This window comes from Mus musculus, chromosome 16, assembly GCF_000001635.26.
Source record: "Mus musculus strain C57BL/6J chromosome 16, GRCm38.p6 C57BL/6J".
NCBI classification, from domain to species: Eukaryota; Metazoa; Chordata; class Mammalia; order Rodentia; family Muridae; genus Mus; species Mus musculus.
The window spans coordinates 18,269,001-18,291,156 of record NC_000082.6 but is presented as its reverse complement, the minus strand read 5'-3'; the positions used below and the strand labels follow the sequence as shown (position 1 = coordinate 18,291,156).

Here is a 22,156-nt window from a genome sequence, read left to right as displayed (position 1 = left end):
TGTAGCTTCTCTCAGCTCTTTTCACCCCACCCCTAACCTAAATCTCTTCACCTCATGTCTTCCCTGGATTCCCTTAGCTTCTGATTCCTACAAAAACCTGCCATTTCTGCCATGGACTCTTTGACCTCTCCTCTCTTTGGCACTCCTTCCCTTGAAGGAACACCACCATATTCCAGGATCCCTTAATGCTTATCTGTAAGCACATAGACCTCTGTGCCTCCTACAGCTGGTGGCCTTTTCTTTTTTAAAGATTTATTTATTTTATTTATGAGTACACTGTAGCTGTTTTCAGACACACCAGAAGAGGGCATCAGATCCCACTACAGATGGTTGTGAGCCACCATGTGGTTACTGGGAATTGAACTCAGGACCTCTGGAAGAGCAGTCAGTGTTGAGCCATTTCTCCAGGCCAGGCCTTTCTTTTTTCTTTTCTTTCTTTCTTTCTTTTTTTTTTTTTTTTAAAGACAGGGTTTCTCTGGTAGCCCTGGCTGTCCTGGAACTCACTCTGTAGGACCAAGCTGGCTTCAAACTCAGAAATCCGCCTGCTTCTGCCTCCCAAGTGCTGGGATTAAAGGTGTGGGCCACCACTGACCGGCCATTTGCAATTTCTAAGAATTTTGGGGAGAAACTTTTCTATTTTGTTAAAATAGATACAATTGGGGCTGGAGAGATGGCTCAGTGGTTAAGAGCACCTACTACTCTTCCAGAGGTTCTGAGTTCAATTCCCAGCAACCACATGGTGGCTCACAACTATCTGTAATGGGATCTGATGCCCTCTTCAGTTGTGTCTGAAGAGAGCAATGGTGTACTAATATAAATAAAATATATCTTAAAAAAAAAAATAGATACAATCTCCCCAACCTTAGGGATATAACTCAGTGCTTTTAGCATTAACACAAGTGTGCTGAGACCGTGAGTTCTTCAACATGTTACCCTTTAGTCGTGTTTTTAGCATCCACTTTTCATGTCCAGCAGCAATTACTGAAGTGTTTGCCTAACGGCAGACAGTTTTCTATAAAATTTTTATTACACTTATTGACTTGAATCAGAACCTAAAGGAAAGCTAAACTATTTGAGGTTCTGGATAGTATAAATATAACTTATCCCCACCTTAGTCCCGGGCTTATAGCAATGAAGTAATGGTTTGTGGGTTCGGGATTTGAAGGGCTCAGGAACAGACCTGGCTAACTTCATTTTGTTTCTGAGTCACTTCTGTCCTAAAGAATTTTCCTAAGTCTCATACTGCTACCACGGGTGTCAGATGAGTCTGGAACTGCTTAAGTTTCTTTATGGTCTTTGGCACTGACACAAGTCTGCAAGGCCTACCTAAGGTCCACCCCAAACTAAAAGGACCCCCAATCGGCTCTGCTTCTCCTTCCTTTTTTGACACGGAGGATGCTGTAAGCACAGCGAACATTTTTAGTCATCAGATCTTTGTCCTTCCTGGTGTGATGATATTGCGAGTAAAACTCCTTTCCTATCCTCCGCATCGCGCATCTTATCCGTTGACTTTCTAGGATGGGTGTACCTCCAACATTGTCCTTGGGACGACCCAGAGCCGGAGGTCCATTGTCATTCGCAAACTCAAAAGTGACTATTGAGCTCAACAGAGGCCAGCTCATAGATGAGCTCCCAGCGTCCCTCGCACTCCCGCGCTCCCCGGCTCCCGGCAGCCTCTACGCGCCTCTCTCCCGGCGCGCCCCGCGGCCGCAACTCAGCCCCACCCGGAGCGACAGCCGTTAGAAGTGCCAGGCTTGCGGCTGGTCCCGCCCATCCCGGTCTCCATAGCGCCTCGCAATTGGGCCGCGCGCGCCTCGCGCTGCCGATTGGCGGCCGCCTCAGCCCGCTCCCGGCTCCCCCAATGCGCGGAGGCCGTGCGCCGTGATTGGTAGCCCTCCGCCAAGGCCCGCCTTCCGCTCGCCCGCGCGGCAGCGGGTCTCAAGAGCCGAGCGCTTTGCAAGGGCCTTCGCGGGTTGTGGCGGCGCCGGGGTCGGTGAGGGTCGACCGGCTGTGGTCGGGCTGCGGGCGGCTCGGGCAGGTCGCGGGCGCCACAGGTAGGTGCGGGGCGCGATGGGCGCCCCGCGGGCGGCGGGCGCTGCGGCCTGGAGAGGCTGCGCCCTTTCCTTCCCTCCTTCCACCCCCACCCCTCCCGGGCGAGGCCACAGGCCGGGGCTCGGGGCGGGGCGCGGCGCGCTAGGCGGGCTGGGCCACGCGGAGTCGCGGCCTTTGTGCAGTGGGGGCCGGGCCCGGAGCCCAGGCATCATGAACGTAGGGTGCTGTCTGCCTGGTAACGAAGCCCCCTGGGCGGTGGGCCCGAAGCCATTGCCTCGCCTTCTGGCGGGAGAGGTGTGGGCAGGGACACCTCAACGCCCCGAACTCCGCCTGTTTTGTTTGGAAAAAGCCAAGAAACCGCCCAAGTCTCCACCAAATTACCCGTGGATGAAGTGTCATGTAGCTTATCAGAATGTGGTTTTACAGTAACAATGAACGTTGTAGAAATAAATGGCAAGTGGCAACCTGTTGACAGCGATACATGTCAAGTAGTATCATCCAGTGGATTTGGGTTGCTGATGGTAGGAATTTGATTTGCCATCTTGCATGCTTGCATGTACCTTATTGCCAGATGCAGAGATGTCCTGTGTTGGGTTGTTGACTCTTGTATGCCAATCACTATTAGGGTGCCCACTCTCTGCTGGCTCAAACTAGACTCCCAGCCTTGGAAGTGGCTCAGTTCCCACTGTAATCCATCACTAACCGAAGATAGTGAAAGGCTGGCCCAGCTAGTGTGGCCTTTCAGTTTAGAATAGGATTTGCGGGGTGACAAAGGAATTGATGAGGTCATACTGCCTTTGGGTTGAGCGGGAGGCTGCAGCTGTAGCACTGGCCATCCGTTCAGCAAGTAGGAGTTGTTCACATGTTTTGGGTAAGCCCTGTGCCAGGGTCCAGGGGAGCCAGCAGTGGGTCTGACTTGCTCACAGTCTAATTGGCAAATCAAAATCTGCATCCATAGGTCCAGTCAGCTGAAGAATAGTGAGGTTTACAGGCAGGAGGGCTACCCTTTGAGCTGTGTTGCCAAACATGTGGAGCAGGCAGTTCACAGTGGCTGTCTGAATTTTACCTTGTGAGAAACATGATTTTGACTGGTTTGCCCAGTTTGGCCTTCTCTTGTCATCATTCCCCTCCCATGTGATCCTATGTACTTTTCACATCAGTTTCCTTTGACATCTTCCATGACTCCCATCTCCAGTACTGTCTGTCCTCCCTTCTGATCTCCAATCTCCTGCTTCTAGTTGTCTATTCCACTTTAACACCAAATAGGTTGATTCACTCCAAGAGATAACCACAGTCCGTGCCAGAACAATCCTTATGCCTGTCTAAAGTCACCTTGGTGCCTCTCATAGGCCTGCATGTATCTCCTAAGAAGCCTTGCCACCTGTTTACAACACCAGACCATTTCCCAGAAACTGTAACCTAAAGTCCCTGTCCAAGCTATCTGGTGAGCTTTTAAACTCTTCTAATTTGATCCCTACTCTTACTCTCTTAGGTTTTCTGGACACAGAGTGATTCATTAAATTGTAAGGTGTTATAAAACTGAGGTAGTGCAGACTTAGGCCTGCTTGTTTGAGTGGCAAAGCAGCTGTACCACTTCCTAGCTTTGTAACCTTGAGCAAATTGTTTAACCTTTCTGTCAGAGTACTGAGTGAATTGCATAAAATCCTTAGAGCAGGACCTGTGTGAGGTTTAGCTGCCATTGTTACCCATGGATCAGTGATACCACTGTTTTGATCCCTTCTGTGCAGTATCCTGCTACTCAAGATAAAAATGTAAAAAACTGAATACTTGTTGCCCAGGTCAGTTTCACTCAGCATACTATCTCTAGCGTGGCCACACCATGGCTCTGCCCCAGGGTCTTTGCTTTTCCTTTAAGTATCTTCTACAGTGACCCTCCTTTTTACTCTTGTTAACCATCTGGCTCCATCTATTTCATCCTTGGGTGGGCACTGGCTGTAGAACCTTGTGTAATCTTTTAGAAGCTGCTTTCTAGATTTTTATCTTGCTTTGTTTTAGCAGAATATTTGTCAGCATGTGACATCATAGATACGTTTCTTGTTATTATCCATCTCACACTAATATGCTCTGTGGGGGAAGTGTAATTGCTCTGTGGGGCAAATGTTTTATCTGCTTTGTGCTTAACACATATACATGGTGTGTATGCCTTATGGGGCATTCAGCAAATAGTTGATTAATGAATTGAGTAAGCTTTCAGAGGGAAGGTAAGAAACTTACCTTAGCCTGCTGCTGAGTTCCAGAGCTGGACAATTTGCCTGCTTCTGCAAGATGTGTACTTTCCTTTTCCAGGGCCTCAGGGTCCCCACCTATGATATATATTTCTTTAAAGCTTTTCCTGCTTTAACACTTATTAATGTCTTCACTTATTGCCTTCATCTGTAGTTCCTCACTGGCCCACTGCTTTTAACATACAGTATGCTTCCCTATCCTCTACCACTCTTGTCTCCAATCCCTGCCTACTTGAGTGTTCTTACCATTAGCATATCCTACCTCAGATACCACAGATTTGACTTGCTGTGATCTCTGTACACCTAACAGGCACTGTCCTGATCTTATTTGAGGTCTGTTAGGATTAAGCATGCTGATGATTTTGTCCTCTGCAGTGGTCCTTGGTTGCCAGGAAACTTTGATCTCCCTCCTGGCTTCTTAGTTATTGCTCTCTTCTCAGTCATTCATAAGCACCTTTGATGGGAACACCTTTGGAGAGGTGTTTTGTTAAATTTCCATTGAATTAAAAACTGTTAGGCCACTGCCAGTTATAAGACATAAAGTCATAGTATAGACTTCCGGCTGTATCTAGGCCTTGGGGTTAATTATCTCTTGTTTTTGGTAGCACCTCTCAGAGTAGACTGTAAGTGAGTTTTTAAATGGTTTAATTTAACCTAAACAAGCCTCTGGCTTTTATGTACCTTCAGCAAGGCATAACCACCCCACTCAACCCTTTTATTGTAAGCTGCTTATATAGTTGATGTTTTCTGTCCTCTTGTCCTTTCTGGAGTCCAATATGAGTTATTGTAGGGGTAACCAAGCTGTCACCCATGGGCATGGTTGTATGTATGTATGTATATCTGCACCTGTAACTGTGTGCATGGCATGTGCATGTTTCTGTGCATGATGTGGGAGTGTGCATGTGTGTGTTCGTGTGCATGTGTTTCTGCCAATAACATTTTTTTCTGTGGATCTTTTGGTTTTGTGGCCAGCCTTCTGCTGATCTGCCTGCCCTGTGTGTCATCCCTCTTTGCAAGCATCCTCTGTAGCAGAGCTTCCTAGCATTACATCCTTCCCTCTCTGCTCTTTCCCTCTGGTGGTTTTGCTGCTTTACTTCCATGTGGTCTCCTCCCCTAGACCTCTTCAGGGCTCCAGAGTTATGGCCTGCCTGAGCACTGTGAGACAGGGCTACCTACAGCTCCTTCTCTTCTTCTCCCCAGGGTGCTAGAGTGTGTCTGCAGAGAAGCTTTCTCTTCACCTTTTTTTTCTGCTTTCCACCCCCATAGGGTCTGCAAGCATAGACCATTCCGTGACACTTTCTTTTTGTCTCCAGAGCTGCTTCCACATCTTTGTTTTGGAGAATTGTCCCAACATCTGGTGCAGTCCTATACCTGGTATAGCTGTGAGTCTTCTTTATAAGGAGAGTCACTTCCCTATTGATAGCTCACTATTCTTAGCCTGGAGCCAGGCTCCAAATGGCACCCAGAACCCTTTCTACCTTGGCTCTACCTTTCTCCTATGTTGTCCCACCTACCCCTTCCCCAATACTAGCAGGCTCCCTTCCCAACAGACACCCTTCCTCTACTGGGAATGGATCTATGCTGCCACTCCTGGTGACCTCAGCACGCTGCATCACTGTCCTGTCCACGTGCCACGTTGTGGGCCCAGGAGAGGGGGTCCCTGGGTAGCAGAGTGCCTGGCTATATCTCTGAGGTCTCTAGTGCCACAGAGTTGAGCTGAGGGTCTCACTCGCCCTCTGACTGACCCAGCCCTTGCAGGTGAGTGGATTGATGTCCCTCTTATGGCCTGAAGGAGGCCATGCACTCTACGTCTGTTCCTGAAATGGTGATGCATGCTTGCTTATCCACTAGACCAGGTTATGGGAGTGCTGTGGGAAAATTTAGCTTTTTTTTTTTTTTTTTTTAAAGTCTTAGTCTTTTTTGAGCTCTAAGACTGTATTTTTTGTGCTTCTGAAATAAAGATTAAAATGAATAGTTGATAAAATACTTAATTTAGGACTTAAAATTTAAAGTTATTTTTTTCTGATGTCTAAAAGGCTTCCTTAAAGGCAGTGTTATCTTGGTCCTTTACTACACCATTGATAACATTTGACTTTTAACTTTGTACCAGAGAAGTAAAAGGTTTCTGTCATTTGTGATGATATTTTTAAATTTTTTTGCAGGTGGAAGAAGAAAGGTGCCACTTTGGCATGAAGATAGACTCACTTAGACGTCAATCTTTTAAGCTGAGTGCATTGTGATTTCCAATAATTGAGGCAGTGGTTCTAAAAGCTGTCTACATTAATGAAAAGAGCAATGTGGCCAGCTTGACTAAGCCGCCAGTGTGTACAGCGCGGGCAGGACGACACCGGGTCTCGACGGACTTGTGCATGTTAGCAGTATAGATTTATGTAAGGTGGTTTAAAACTCTGGTCTTTTAAAGTAGTCTTAACTGCTCATAATATGGAGACATATGAGAGTCCCTCTCCTCTCCCGCGTGAGCCCGCAGGAGAAGCGATGATGGAGAACCGAGCTTGCCCCTTCCAAGTGCTGCCCCATGAACAGTCTCCACCACCTCCCCTGCAAACGTCCAGTGATGCAGAGGTAATGGACGTTGGCTCTGGTGGTGATGGACAGTCCGAACCTCCTGCCGACGACCCATTCAACTTCTACGGAGCTTCTCTTCTCTCCAAAGGATCCTTCTCTAAGGGCCGCCTCCTCATAGACCCGAACTGTAGTGGCCACAGCCCGCGCACTGCCCGGCACGCACCTGCGGTCCGGAAGTTCTCCCCTGACCTTAAGTTGCTTAAGGATGTAAAGATTAGCGTGAGCTTTACTGAGAGCTGCAGGAGTAAGGACAGGAAGGTGCTGTACACAGGAGTAGAACGCAGCACTCGGCCTGAGTGTGGCCAGCTCCTTAGTCCTGTCAGTGGGGACGTGCATGCTTGTCCCTTTGGCGGGAGTGTTGGTAATGGGGTAGGCCTAGGGGGTGAGAGTGCAGATAAGAAGGATGAGGAAAATGAGCTGGATCAGGAAAAGAGAGTGGAGTATGCAGTGCTCGATGAGTTAGAAGATTTTACTGACAATTTGGAGCTAGATGAAGAAGGAACAGGCGGGTTCACGGCTAAAGCAATCGTTCAAAGAGACAGAGTGGATGAAGAGGCCTTGAATTTCTCCTATGAGGTATGTTGGTGACCAGTTCCCTGGAGGGCTCTGAGCAAAACCCAAAGAGAGGTTTGGAAGTGGCTTTATTTTTAAAAGCAGGGAAATCAAAGCAAAAACCCTGTGTGAGGTTAAATATTAATGGAGAAGGGAAAGATCCTCAGTAGAAAGTTTGGCTAACATTGAGCCTTGTCTCTTTCCAACCCAAGTCAGCAGATGCTGCTGAAAAGCCTCTTTGGCTGGGTGTGCTCCTGGAGTAGGCATGTTGATTTCACTTGTCATTTCAACCTGTTTGTTTTTCAGATGATCAAATGCCATCAGGGCATGCTCAGTCCCCATTGAGGGGCTCCTCTGTGTGTTCCCTCATACATGTGAAACTTGTCCTTGGTGCAAAAGCATGGAGGGGTGTAGGGTCTGAACACTTTATTTTGCAGGATGACTTTGACAATGATGTGGACGCTTTACTAGAAGAAGGTCTCTGTGCTCCCAAGAAGAGGCGAATGGAGGAAAAATATGGCGGAGACAGTGATCATCCATCTGATGGAGAGACAAGTGTACAGCCAATGATGACCAAGATTAAAACAGTGCTCAAAAGTGAGTGAGTCCATCACAAATCCTGAGTGCTTCATGGCCCCAGAACTCTTTCCTTCCCAAGAATATTTTGGGAGTTCTTTGGTGCTAGACATCAATCTGAGTAGAGACAGGTTTAAGTATAGAAGAGTCATAGGAGGTGAAAAGAAAACAAATCGGACACAAGTACTCAGACACACCACCCAGATTCAGATCTTGACAAATTCCATGGAAGCCACAGAGAACTATAGACAATCCTTGCCTGGGGTGTATCAGTGTGTGCCAGGATAAAAGACCAGTAGTCTGCAGATATGGAGGCCAAGGCCAGATGGGTTGGCAGGTTAGTTACCATCTGAGTTTTGGTTGTGTTGTAAGTGAATCAGGAAAACACCAGAAGCAGGCTGATGCTGGATTTTGGGTGGCAGCATGGCACATGCACTGTGGGGCAGGTGGAAGCTGTGAATAGAAGTAGAAGTGTTTGGGAGATGTGCAGAGTGGCACACCTGTGCCTGGTGACAATAGGAGAGCAGCTGGTGAACACCCACGTTTGGATTACCAGGCTCTGTTGCCAGTGCAGGGAAAGTATAGGGCAAGTCACATGGGCGTTTATGTGGACTTGGCTTAGTGGCACCTATTACTCTGGTAATAATCCCAGGATCAGTGGAGGGTGGGAGTGTTAAAAGGCCATGGGGCTCAAGCACATAAGAGACCATAGGCTAAGGGTTTGAGAAGGTGGAGATGTTGCATTCCTTTAGCTGCAGAGGAGATGGGAGGGTCTTCAAGGCTAGATACCAGATATTGCTGCATATGTTGGTGGTAACCAAGCAGTCATGATAGGCAATTTCAGACCAGTAACCCTTGGCTACAGCTTCTGGGAAGGATAAGTCAGGTGGTCTTTACCTTGGTGTTCCTGGAAGGTTGGCTTTATGCTTTCCCCAGGGCTTCAGGACTCTTTGAGCTTCCCACAGGCAGCAGTAGCCCTGGCATGTTCACTTACCTAGGAGGAATCAAGGCTGGAGCATATAGCTCTTCAGACAGTTGAGTGGATTTGACTGCCTGCTGTCAGATAAGTGGCTGGGATAAACCTGTCTTACATTGTACTGGGGCCTACATTCTGTTTGCTGTTTCTCCTGAATTATCCCAGTGTTTGTGTGTGAAGCAGCTCACCTTTGGTCAAGTTTCTGGAAGGTATGCCTATGGCATACTCCTGACCTGCAGGATTCCCTCTGGGTCCACACTCTGATGGTAACTGGTGTTGAGCACTGGGGTCAGGGCTTAGTCAGCATACTATTGTTCCTGCTCTTCTCAGAGTCAGTAGCCCCTTTTTAAGTGATGCCTAGTGTTTAGGCTTCATATATATATATATTTTTTTTTTCTTTAGTTTCTTGATATCAAAATGCTCCTAATACCTGTGAGAACAGGTATTAGTTAAGGTGTTTTGTTAAGTCTTTTTTTTTTTAAAGACTTATTTATGTATGTGACTACACTGTAGCTGTCTTCAGATACACACCAGAAGAGGGTATTGGATCCCATTACAGATGGTTGTAAGCCACCATGTGGTTGCTGGGATTTGAACTTTGGAAGAGCAGTTGGTGCTCTTAACCGCTGAGCTATTTCTTCAGCCCAAGCCTTTGTTTTTTTTTTCCCCCCTAGTATTAGTTTTATCATTGAAGAGAGACAAGATGAAAACTGGTACTTAAAACTGCCAGTAAAGCAAAGAAAGGGTTGGAAACAGTATCTTAAAAGCTGTGTAGAATGCCATGCAATAATGGCCCATGCCTTTAATTCCAACACTCAAGACAGACTGATCTCTGTGAGTTTAAGGCCAGCCTGGTCTACAGAGTGAGTTCCAGGACAGAGCTGCCTCAGAAAAAAACACCACTACCACTCCCCCCCACCCCCCCACCCCAGGGAAAAAAAGAAGCACGTGCTCTAAACTGCTGAGCCATCTCTTCAATTTGATTTGTTTGTGGAATCAAACCCAGGGTTTGATTTATCGTAGTAAGGTAGTGTTATTTAGTGACATGCACCTGGTCACCAGGAACAGTGGCTGATACATTTCTAGTTTACTAGCAAAGCATACTTACTCCAATACCTGTTATTATGAGTGACAATAGGAGAATTCTAGTGTTCTATGTTTTCCCAAGTGTGGAGGCAAAAGCTAGGGTAGGGACTTGCCTTGAACAACACTGTCTAGGGCTTTTTGGGCTTTGGTTCTCCATGTAGAAGTTCTTACCTTGTTCCATATACTATCCTACGGGTGCAATTAGGATTCATCAGGCAGATAGAAACTTGGCAAAACCCTCAGAAATACAAAAACCTGTTCAAGAGGCTTTGACACAGTCTTATGCTTATAAAGGATTTGCAGGATGTTTTTTGTGTTCTGTGCAGGTCGTGGCCGTCCACCTACAGAGCCATTGCCTGATGGATGGATCATGACTTTTCATAATTCTGGAGTCCCTGTATACCTGCACAGAGAGTCTCGAGTGGTCACTTGGTCCAGACCCTACTTCTTGGGAACAGGAAGCATACGGGTAGGGGAGTCATCTGCCATGTATTTAGGCTTGTCAGTTTTCAGTGCTTGTCAGCTTGTCAGACAGACTAAAAGTAGTCCTGATAACCCGTTTCAATGTCACCATCTACAGAAACATGATCCTCCTCTAAGCAGTATCCCCTGCCTACATTATAAGAAAATGAAGGACAATGAGGAACGAGAACAAAACTGTGATCTTGCCCCCAGTGGAGAGGTGTCACCTGTCAAGCCCTTGGGTCGGTCTGCAGAGTTGGATTTCCCTCTGGAAGAGCCTGACTCCATGGGTGGAGACTCAGGGTCCATGGATGAGAAGGACCCATTGGGGGCTGAGGCAGCCGCTGGAGCCCTGGGACAAGTGAAGGCTAAAGTTGAGGTGTGCAAAGATGAATCAGTTGGTAAGTATTCTGAGGAGCTTTCTTCCCTCCTTGCTACCTAAGTTTTCACCCCTACTATATTCTCTGATTCCTAGTTCCTGGTTGTGTCTGAGAGGGGACTTTTGCCTATACAGCTCACAGGCCAGACAAGCCCTTCCTCTGCTTGAGTGCAGGCCCCTGCCACCCAATGTAGGATCCTACTGCCAAAAGCTTCAGTGGAGATGACATGTCAGTGCCAACTAGCCTGCCTTTCTCTTTCTTTCTTTTTTTCTTTCTTTCTTTCTTTCTTTCTTTCTTTCTTTCTTTCTTTCTTTCTTTCTTTCTTTCTTTCTTCCTTCCTTCCTTCCTTCCTTCCTTCCTTCCTTCCTTCTTTTTTTTTTTTGGTTTTTTTTTCGAGACAGGGTTTTTCTATATAGCTCTAGCTGTCCTGGAACTCACTCTGTAGACCAGGCTGGCCTTGAACTCAGAAATCTGCCTGCCTCTGCCTCCCAAGTGCTGGGATTAAAGGAGTGTGCCACCACTGCCCAGCTCTTTTTTTTTTTTAAAGATGTATTTATTTATTTTATGTATATGAGTACACTGTAGCTGTCTTAAGACACACCAGAAGAGGGCATCAGATCTTATTACAGACCATTGTGAGCCACCATGTGGTTGCTGGGAATTGAACTTAGGACCTCTGGAAGAGCAGTCAGTGCACTTAACCATTGAGCCTTCTCTGCAGCCCAGCCTTTCTGGGTTTTTGTATGACCTCTGAAGTCTTGCTCTTTCAGTACAATGTGCTCATGTAACATTGTTTAAATTTATCTGATGAGCTTAGAATGAGCCTGCAGTCACAAATTCAGCACCAAGAAACTGCCATTCTTCTGTTTCTGCTCTTTTGCTTTTCAAGTATTGAGCAGTGCTCTTGAGTTTTGCATTTGTTTAGGTATATGCTTGTATTTCTCTTTCTTGTTCCTTTAGCTTAGTTCTGTCCCTTAGATCCCTGGTGGTGTCAGCCCACCTGCTGAATCACTTCCAAAGAGGACTGCAGCTTTCGGGATTAGGCTTTTTTTTTTTTTTGGTTTTTGTTTTTTCAAGACAGGGTTTCTCTGTGTAGCCTGGGCTGTCCTGGAACTCACTCTGTAGACCAGGCTGGTGTTGAACTGAGAAATCCACCTGCCTCTGCCTCCCAAGTGCTAGGATTAAAGGCGTGCGCCACTACGCCCGGCATGGATTAGACTTTTTTGTTTGCTGTTGTTGTGAGGTGTCCTGGGAGGGGTGCACAGAGAGGAAGCTGCTATTGAGAGGTGTGTGTGAAGTGGTTTGTGAAGAGGTGCTTCAGTGCATAATATTTGAGGTGGAGATCCAATTAGGTATGATTTGTTACTGAGTTTAAAGGGCCAGAGGCAAAAGTGAGATGGTCAGAGAGGGTGGTAGACACTTGCTCTTGGCAGTCAGGTGCTTGATGTTTTTTTGTGTGTATATTTAGTTTCTTCAAGTCCCAATACTCATTTTGCATTAAGGGAAAAGCCTGAAGAATAGTGGTTTTCTTGTTTCTTGTTTGTTTACTTTATTTTAATTCCCCATATCATTTTTGTATTGTTTTTCTTAGTTGGGGAAAGTCAAATCTGTATTGTATGTCCTGAACTTGTTTAATGGCATTGTTATTCTACACAGGGCTGAGGAAAACATGTTTCCTAGCTTTGGAAATCTGATAATGTAGTTTTCTGGTGTATCTTGGACAGATCTGGAGGAATTTCGTAATTACCTTGAGAAGCGTTTTGACTTTGAACAAGTAACTGTGAAAAAATTCAGGACTTGGGCTGAGCGGCGTCAGTTCAACCGTGAGATGAAGCGGAAGCAGGCCGAGTCAGAGAGGCCCATCCTGCCAGCCAACCAGAAGCTGATCACTCTATCTGTACAAGATGCACCCACAAAGAAAGGTGGGCCAGGCTTGGACTGTGTACATCAACAGATGGAACATGTTCTTGTCATGTCTGCTTAGTCTGTGTTTATGAGTTGTAATGCAGAGGCTACCATGTTCACTGTGGTAAGCCCCTAATGAATGACTCATGTAGATCGAGTTCCTGAGTTTACCTGAGATAGTTCTTTTTGTCACAGAGTTTGTCATCAATCCCAATGGGAAGTCTGAGGTTTGCATCCTGCACGAATACATGCAGCGTGTCCTCAAGGTCCGCCCTGTTTATAATTTCTTTGAATGTGGTAAGTTCAAACCCGTTTTATTCCTCATACATCACTTTGGTCCCAGCTGGAGGTGGGAGTGAGTGCATTGGACCCGCTGGGTTGGATGGACAAGCAAGGCAAGGAGAGAGAGAAGTGTGGTGCAGGTGGAGTCTTATTTTCACATCACTGACCCTTGTCTTGAGAGGGGGGATTGCTCAGCTTTTCCTTTGAGTTTGCCCCAATTTCCCCTTCCCCCTTTTCTTGTCTTCTCTGGTCTGTCTTGGTGGCTTCTGACTGTTGTTAAAGATCTTTCTGCTGTGCTTGAATTCTTTCCCAATTTTACTGTCCTGTGTCCACCATTCCCCATCCTCCAGTGACGAGGAAGCCTTGATCTCACCCCACGTTGTGCCAGCTCTGTCCTGTGGTTTCTTCCTCACAGTTTATGAATGCCTTGGGAGCTGATACCTGGGGGGTGGGGTGGCTGTTTCTCAGATGATGTCCTTGATCCTATGCTTTCCTGTTCTTGACAGCCCTGGTTGTCTTTCAGAAACCTCATCCCTAACTTGTCCCTGGACTGGGCAGCTCTGTCTCCAGCTTCTGCTTCCCCTTTGGATAATTTCCCATAGAGCCCCTTACTCTTCAACTTTCCCATCGGGCCCTTTGCTGTCTGTGGTTTCCAGTCTTGTCTCAGCATCTCAGACAAAGCATAGACATGATTTATTCAGGGGTATCTTGTCAGGGCTGACGGACTTTGTGTTAGCATGCGTTTAATGTTTTGGCAAGTGTTTTAAAACCAGTAATTTTAATTTTAAGAGAATCCAAGTGAGCCTTTTGGTGCCTCCGTGACCATTGATGGTGTGACTTACGGATCTGGAACTGCAAGCAGCAAAAAACTTGCGAAGAATAAAGCTGGTAATGTGGTTTGCTTGGTATATCAGCTACTTTCCCTGTTGCTTTGATGAGATAGCCTTATAAAAGCACATTTAGAAAGGAGGGGCTTGTTTTGGCTCATCAGTTCATCCTGGTGGGAAAGGCATGGTGCAGGAGCTGGTGGGTGCTGCTAAAGTAGCATCTGCAGTCAGAAGCTTACAGCTTCCTTTCTCCTTTTTGTTCAGCCCAGGACCTCAGCCCATGGGATGGTGGCACTTACCATTAAGGTGGGTTTTCCCACCTCAGTTTACCATAACTAGATACTCTTCCACAAATATGCCCCAGAGGCTAACTTAATTTAGATATTCATCTCAGGCATGTCTAGGAGTTGGTAATCAGAGTTAAACATCACATTTGGTATCCTAGAGATGCTGCATGCTGGGTCTTCATCTCTGATTAGCAAGGGGCTATGTAATGCCTGTAGGATTTTATGGGCCTAGGTTAAGACTTTTATTCGTGTTATCTATTTTATTTTTTGTTTTGGTTTTTTGAGACAGGGTTTCTCTGTATAGCCCTGGCTGTCCTGGAACTCACTCTGTAGACCAGGCTGGCCTCAAGCTCAGAAATCTGCCTGCCTCTGTCTCTCGAGTGCTGGGATTAAAGGCGTGCGCCACCACCGCCCAGCTTATGCATTTTATTTTATTTTATGATTTATTTTTATGTATATGAGTACACTGTAGCTGTACAGATGGTTGTGAGCCATCATGTGGTTGCTGGGAATTGGACCTCTGCTCGCTCTGGCCCAACAATTTATTTATTATTATATGTAAGTACACTGTATCTGTTTTTAGCCACACCAGAAAAGGGCATCAGATCTCAATATGGATGGTTGTGAGCCACCATGTGGTTGCTGGGATTTGAACTCAGGACCTTTGGAAGAGCAGTCAGTGCTGAGCCATCTCCCCAGCCCCCATCTATTTTGTTTTTAAAGAGATTTAATTTTGGTGTGTGTGTCTTCATGTGTGTACATTTGTACGTGTGTATGTGTACATGTATGTATACATATGTGTGTACTACTTGTGTCCTGGTGCCCTCAAAGGTCAGAGAGGGCATTGGATTCTTCGGATTTGGAAGTAAAGGAAGTTGTGAGTCACTTGATACGGGTGCTGAGAACCAAACTCAGAGCCTTAAGTGCCTTTAACACTTGGGTCATCTCTTCTGTCCTGTACTTTGATTTTTAAAACAACATAAGTGTAGTTTATAGTAAATGACTGTAATCTTAGTACTGAGATGCTGCTAATGTACCATTGTGAATTTCTGGCTAGCCTTGGCTTTAGAGCAGTTCTGTCTTAAAACTAAGAGCTGGGGATATAATTAAGCTTTAGAGTATACTGGTCAAGGACAAAATAAAATATGTGCTTATTATAAATGATTTAAACTAAGAGTAAAAAGACTTGATGAGTTAAAAAGATGGCTCAGTAATAAAGACCATGTAGAACCATGTCACAGCAGGACAAACTTGATTGTTTTACTAGGCTCAAGTTTGTCCTGCTGTGATAAAGTTCCATGACCCCAAGGCAGCTTTAGAATAAAGCCTGTAATTGGGGCTTGTAGTTTCAGAGGGTGAGTCCACGACCATCCTCAGACATTGGAGTAGTCGCTTACAGTTTATATCAGATCCACAAGCTTGAAGCAGAGATTTGGAATGGTGGGGACTTTTGAAGCCTCAAACCACAAGGGCATGCCTCAGAATCCTTTTCCAAATGCTCCACCTCCTAGGGACTAAGCATTCAAAATCCGGAGACTACAGGGTGGGGCTGTGGGGAGGGGAGATTTTCATTCAAATCCCCATAATTCCCAGAACCCACATGGGGCAGCTTACAAAGAACTTAAGCTCCAACTCAGGGAGGATCTAATGTCTCTGGCATTACATGCATGTACACATAATTAAGATTCTAGCTGAGTGTGTGTGGGAACACACATTTAATCCCACCATTTGGGAGGCAGAGACAGACAGATCTCCTTGAGTTTGAGGCCAGCCTGATCACAAAGTAAGTTCCAGGACAGCTAGGGCTGTCTAAAAAACAATCAGATTTTTATTTTTTTAAAAAGTGAGTCTTGGGCTGCAGAGATGACTCAGAGGTTAAGAGCACCAACTGTTCTACCAGAGGTCCTGAGTTCAAATCCCAGCAAGCACATGGTGGCTCACAACCATCTAATGGGATCTGATGCCCTCTTCTGGTGTGTCTGAAGACAGCACCAATGTTCTCACATATATAAAATAAATAAATCTTTAAAAAAAATGTATCTAAAGTGAGTCTTTATACTAGAGGGCCTCTTTCTACTGAATAACAGCAGAGCCAGTGTTTTCAGTTCCTGATTCAGCCAAATGCATATTTGGGTATGCTTAGAGCTAACTGGGCCATATGGAACACATGCAAGTGTTTTGTTATTTTTATTTTTTATTTTGTTGTTTTTGTTTTTTTTGAGATAGGTCTCTGAATGCTGAGACTAAATCATGCACCACTACACCTGGAATTCAAGTTTGTTTTTAAACAGAAAACCAGGCATTCTGAGAGAAAAGACAGGTTCTATGCTGTCATTATCTTGATGGGTTTTGATATTTGTATAGATTTTTTTCTCTTGAGTCCTTCAGACTTCAAATTGGGGATTAGATAGTCATTGCACACAATGTTCATCCCAAGAACTGGTGTTTTCTTCTAGACACACTATACCATGTCTTTGCCTTCTGCCTCTGTGCAGAGATAGACAGCATTTTTGTACTAAGCCGTTTTGATCAGCACTGGGGTTATTGGGTTCTTCTGAGTAGTGGAGTGTATGGGAGATTAGTGTTAGGTGTACTTGTACCCTGGCACATACAGAGCCATTCTTGATTTTATCCTGTGTGATTGTTGTCTTCCAGAACAGGTCTCTGCACAGAACAAGAGCTATGCCAGTTTTGTCAGTCTCACTGGGGCTTGGGGTTAGGGGGAGGGTTTTCTATTTTTTTTTTTTTTTTTCTGAGACAGGGTTTCTCTGTGTAGCCCTGGCTGTCCTGGAACTCACTCTGTAGACCAGGCTGGCCTTGAACTCAGAAATCTGCCTGCCTCTGCTTCCCAAGTGCTGGGATTAAAGCGCCATCACTTCCCAGTTTGGATTTTCTACTTTTTTTTCTTTTTTTCTTTTTTTTTTTTAAGAATTATCTTTTTTATTAGGTATTTTCCTCATTTACATTTCCAATGCTATCCAAAAAGTCCCCGATACACTCCCCCCCCCCCACTCCCCTACCCACCCACTCCCACTTTTTGGCCCTGGCGTTCCCCAATTTTCTACTTCTAAGAATCAGTTTCTCTGCTAATTTTTTTGTTTTAGTGGCCATTGCTGAGGACAATAAGTCTTTCTTTTTTTAAGATTTATTTTTATTTATATGAGTACACTGTAGCTGTTTCCAGACACACCAGAAGAGGGCATCAGATCCCTTTACAGATGGTTGTGAGCCACCATGTGGTTGCTGGGAATTGAACAAAGGACTTTTGGAAGAGCAGTCAGTGCTCTTAACCACCGAGCCATCTCTCCAGCCCAAGTCTTTGTATATCATGTTACTGGCTGTCCTCTGTTCAGTTGCCCTTAGTTTACATATTCTGCCTCAGTCTGCAAGATGTCCTGATACCTATTTTGCTAAGTTACTCATGCAGAGTTAGGAATTGAACAAGATGCTCAATCACTGAGCTAATCTCTAGCTGCTGCTGTACATTTTAGAAGGATTCAGTCTAAAAAGACTTTTCAGTTCAACAAATTGTTGAGACTTTCAGCAGATATCTTTTGAGATAGAACCTGGCAAATGAATGGAAAACCCCTCAGGCTTATCCTAAGCTATTCTTTACAAGATTAGAAGTCTATGTTCTGGACTTTGTGTCCTCCACCAATATTTCAGCCACTCACTCTAGACATCTGCACTGTCTTGTCTTTGTTACAAACTTATTTTGCTGGGATGTGTTACCAACAATGCTGTGCTGGACCAGACAGCAGTTAGTCCATGGGCTGTTTGTGCATTCTTTACCCGTTGTGACATGTGGCTTGTTCATGGTCCTTACTCATGGTTCCTCATATATGCCCATCTGCCTGTTCTTAGTAGCTGCTCTCCATGTGTTGTCAGTCCTCCTCGGGTGCAGGTTTTACCAATCCTCTCTTGGTAAAATTGGCATGTAAAGCTGGCATCATCTCACTGTCTCTTTTCAGGATTAGATTGACTTGTTCTTTATGCTCTCATAATTCTACATTGTAAAGTGATGTTGCTGCTTTTGCCTATGAGTGTGGGAGCCAGCATGTAGGCTCACTGCTCGCTGGGCAACATAAATGGTCTTCTTTTGAGCTCCCCTCACTTCAGACTTTTTCTTTTTGTAGCCCGAGCCACCCTGGAAATTCTCATCCCTGACTTTGTTAAACAGACCTCTGAGGAGAAGCCTAAAGACAGTGAAGAACTGGAGGTGAGTGTGGTGATCTTGTTTTCCTGGGAACTACCATACAGCCACTGACCCTATTGCCTCAGCCAGGGATGTGCCCCACGTCAGGGTCTAAGCATCAGCTTGTAAGAGGAACTCGCTTACCTTTGTGAAGACAGAGGAGAAGATCTTGAAGACTTTACCTTTCAGTTGTGTATGTTACACACATAGATCTATAATGGAAATGAATCTGGCAGTGTCTAAGGTTGAGATTGTTGTTACAACTGTCTCTCAAACCCTGTCCTGTAGAAACCTTTTAGGATAAATGTGGCTTTTTTGTTTTGTTTTGTTTTGTTTTGTTTTTTTGTTTTTAAAGATCCATGGTTGTCTTGTTTGTTTGTTTTGTAATTAATTAATTAATTTATTTATTATATGTAAGTCCACAGCTGTCTTCAGATGTTCCAGAAGAGGGCATCAGATCTCATTACAGATGGTTGTGAGCCACCATGCGGTTGCTGGGATTTGAACTCAGGACCTTCAGAAGAGCAGTCAGTGCTCTTAACCGCTGAGCCATCTCTCCAGCCCATAAATGTGGTTTTATTCGTAGCAAAAGAGTTTAATCTTGGTTTTAAATTGATTTGTCTGTTCTAATTTTCTTTTGGTCACTGGTCATTTTAAAACCAGACTTTTGAGTTCTTTGGCCTTTGAACCCTTTTGTTATATTTGGATTCAGTTATGAAGGAGTCTTGAACATTTTTAGAAATTGTGTTGCCTTGGTTTTTCAGGGTTCTTGTGTTTCTACACTGTGTCTTGCATGTCTGTCGGGATAGGTATCTCTTCAAGTTATTAAATTAATTTAAATGGGAGACAAAGACAGGCAGATCTCTATGAGTTTGAGGTCAGTCTGGTCCACATAATTAGTTCCAGACCAGCCAATAGCTACATGGTGAGACCGTGTTTCAAAAAACCAAAACCCTTTTTATTTATATAGATTGTTAAGTTTTTTTGGGGTCTTGTTAGTGGAGTCTTTTTGGGTTCTTAGAGTATGTTCCCCATTTGCACTAAGAGAGAAAGCAGTATCTTTAAAACAACAATTCTGTTTTTACATTACCTTGATTTATTATTTACTTTGGTGGTTATGTATGTGTGTGGTTCCATGCATGCTGTGATACAAGTGTGAAGGTAGAAGAACAACCTGAGAGGGAGTGGGTCCTTTCCTTTCACTGTATGCATTCTGGAACTGAGACTCCAGCCCTTAAGCTCATATGACAAGTGTTTTTGCCATTGAGCCATTCTATGGCCCTTAACTACATTTAACTATGAGGAAAGGAGAAACTAAGAAAAAGAGAAAAGATGTATGGGGTGAAAGTATAAGAAAGTGTCCTGGCTTGGTGTGGTACGGTAGTCTATGCTTGTAGTGCTAATACTTGGGAAGAAGAAGAAGCAAGAGGACCAGAACAAGAACAGTTGTGGGTGCTCAAAGTTAGCTTGAGCTATAAGACCCTGTCTCAAATCAAATCAAAAATAAAAATACAAAGCTTAAGTGATCCCACGGGAACACTTAGAAAAGTAAAAAAGACAGTACAAAAGGAAAGAAAAAGGAAGGGAGCCAACAAAACATCTTCATTTTTTTCTTGCTGAGGATAAGAGAAAGGATGAGTCATTTTCTTCCAGGCTCATTTTATAGGTGAGTGGAGTCCAAAGCAATTCAGAAAAGAAGAGCTTTTCTCAAGCTGTATTGTTGGGTTGAAGGTCCTGTTATTGCAGGCCTAGTTATGCTGAAAGTGTTCAAACTGCTTCTATTAGCATGGCTAAAGGACATCCTCTCTCTCTGAGCACCAGAGGCCCTCTGCCTGGTGGGTTTGTGGTGGGAAGTTCTTTTGTGTATGTGTGCATGTGCCTGTACATACAAACAGAATAACCTCAGTACCTTTGGTGCTAGCCATCTTTTTTGGGAATATTTTTCTGGCTTGGAATACCCAGTAGATTGGGTTGCTTAGCAAGTTCAAGGGAAAAGTCATGCCTACATCACCACCATGCTTGGAATTAGTGTTGGTTCTGGGGATTGAACCCTGGATTTCATGCTTATGTGGAAAATACTTTGCCAACTACTTATTGTCTTCCCAGCTTCTAGGGTGGAGAATTCTGCCCAGCAGCAGTTGATTTTTCTCCATTCTCTGAGAACATCCAAAGTAGTGAGGCCAAAGCAGTCTGCACTATCTAGCCAAAGGGTTCATCTTAACTGCCCTGGCCTCAGTTCTGTCCTGCACTCACTCCACTTGTATTCATACCTAGCTAGCTCCCTCTTATTAGCATTTGGTTTGCATCTTCCTTATTTGCTTGCTCTGGGCTTCAGTCTGATTCAGTTGCCATGTACCATCCAAAGTATATCTGTCTGATCTGATTCACATCCATTTTCCCAGGTTCACACACATTTTTTCCCTTTCCCTTTAATTAAAAGATTAATACATTATTTCCCCTCCCTCCAACCTCTTTGATACCACCCCACCCCCACCCCCATTTTGGGGTTGCCAACTTAGCCAGTGGAGAACTTTGAAGTTTGGAGTTAGGAAAATGCAGGGTCTTCTCTCCCCAGCTTAATGGTATATAAGACCTCTCCTGAGATAGTTCCCCTCTACTACACCAGTGAGCAAGCTAGGAAGTGCTTGATTACAGGAATTTCTTTTCCTAATATTTTCCTTAAATTTATGTGTGTATGTGCATGGAAATCAGAGGACAAACTTGTGAGAGTTAATTCTCTCCTACTATATTGGTTCTGGGAATTGAATGTAGACTGTCGGCTTGGTGGCAAGCACTTTTTAGCTGCTTAGCCATCTCTATAGCCCATACTGCCTTTTACCCTTTCTGGTTTCTGATAAGAAACTAGTTTGGGTATAGAAGTATCACAAATTTAAACTCATCCTGGGCTAGGCAGTAAAACCTGTTTCAAAAAATAGAACACTAAAGACTGGGGTACAGCTTGATGATAGAGCACTTTACTAATAGATATAAGGCCCTGGGGTTGGATTTCCAGCTTTGGAGGGGAGGAAAAAGAAAAGGAAAAGCAAACAGACATTGCTTGTTAACCTCTGAGTTTTCTGTGTCTGCTGAATAGATTCTCTTCTGCTTTCAAGAAGCTCTGTTTGGCCTTCAGTTGGATGAGTCTACAAACAGATGCGTGAGTTTATTCCACTTGGGATTTATTTAGCTGCTTCTTTTGTGGTTTGTTTTTTTGGAGACAGTCTGTCTCTGGCTGTTCTAGAACTCAACTACATAGACCAGGTTGGCCTTGAACTCAAAGATATCCACCTGCTTTTGCCTCCTGAGTGCCAGGATTAAAAGCATGAGCCACCACATGGGCTAGTGTAATTCCACCCCCAACCCCACCCCGCGAGACCAGATTTTGCTGTGCTGTCTTGGAATTTGATCTGTAGACCAGGCTGGCCTCGAACACACAAGAGATCCGAGTATTGAATTAAAGGCATGCGCCACTACCTTCTGACTACAAATTTTTATACTTAATGGTGATTTTAATTTGTCCTAAAGGTTTCTGCAACTCTGCTTTATTTTTATTTTTGTTCCTTAGACTAGATAATCCCAATATACCTACCTTCATGTTGGCTACTTTTTTTCTGCTTTTTTGAATCTCCTAGGAAACACCTCTAATGAATGTTTTATAATCCCCACTTTGCCCTTCCTCTTGTGTTAGGAAGAGGATCTAGAGCCCTAGTCATTGGAGACAAGAACTCTCGCTGAGTCATAAAT

General features: G+C 44.7%; 1 protein-coding gene and 2 non-coding genes across 8 annotated transcripts in view; all 3 read left to right on the top strand.

The window, feature by feature from the left end:
- The first annotated feature begins 1,905 nt into the window (after window positions 1-1,905).
- The window catches only part of Dgcr8 (DGCR8, microprocessor complex subunit), a 35,304-nt gene continuing 15,053 nt past the window's right edge, over window positions 1,906-22,156 (top strand). Inside the window, exons 1-10 of one of the 6 annotated variants that reach the window (XM_006522795.3) lie at window positions 1,906-2,054; window positions 6,461-7,460; window positions 7,874-8,033; window positions 10,401-10,543; window positions 10,655-10,937; window positions 12,641-12,838; window positions 13,017-13,118; window positions 13,893-13,991; window positions 18,354-18,436; window positions 21,507-21,569. In XM_006522795.3, coding sequence (XP_006522858.1) covers window positions 6,741-7,460; window positions 7,874-8,033; window positions 10,401-10,543; window positions 10,655-10,937; window positions 12,641-12,838; window positions 13,017-13,118; window positions 13,893-13,991; window positions 18,354-18,436; window positions 21,507-21,569 — 1,851 coding nt within the window. In that variant the 5' untranslated portion in view covers window positions 1,906-2,054; window positions 6,461-6,740. The other 5 variants (XM_030249352.1, XM_030249354.1, XM_030249353.1 and 2 more) reach the window with 5 other exon arrangements.
- Gm24572 (predicted gene, 24572) lies at window positions 6,520-6,607 on the top strand. Its single transcript, NR_128565.1, has one exon. It is a non-coding gene; the product is annotated as a predicted gene, 24572 (primary transcript).
- Mir1306 (microRNA 1306) lies at window positions 6,840-6,918 on the top strand. Its single transcript, NR_035467.2, has one exon. It is a non-coding gene; the product is annotated as a microRNA 1306 (primary transcript).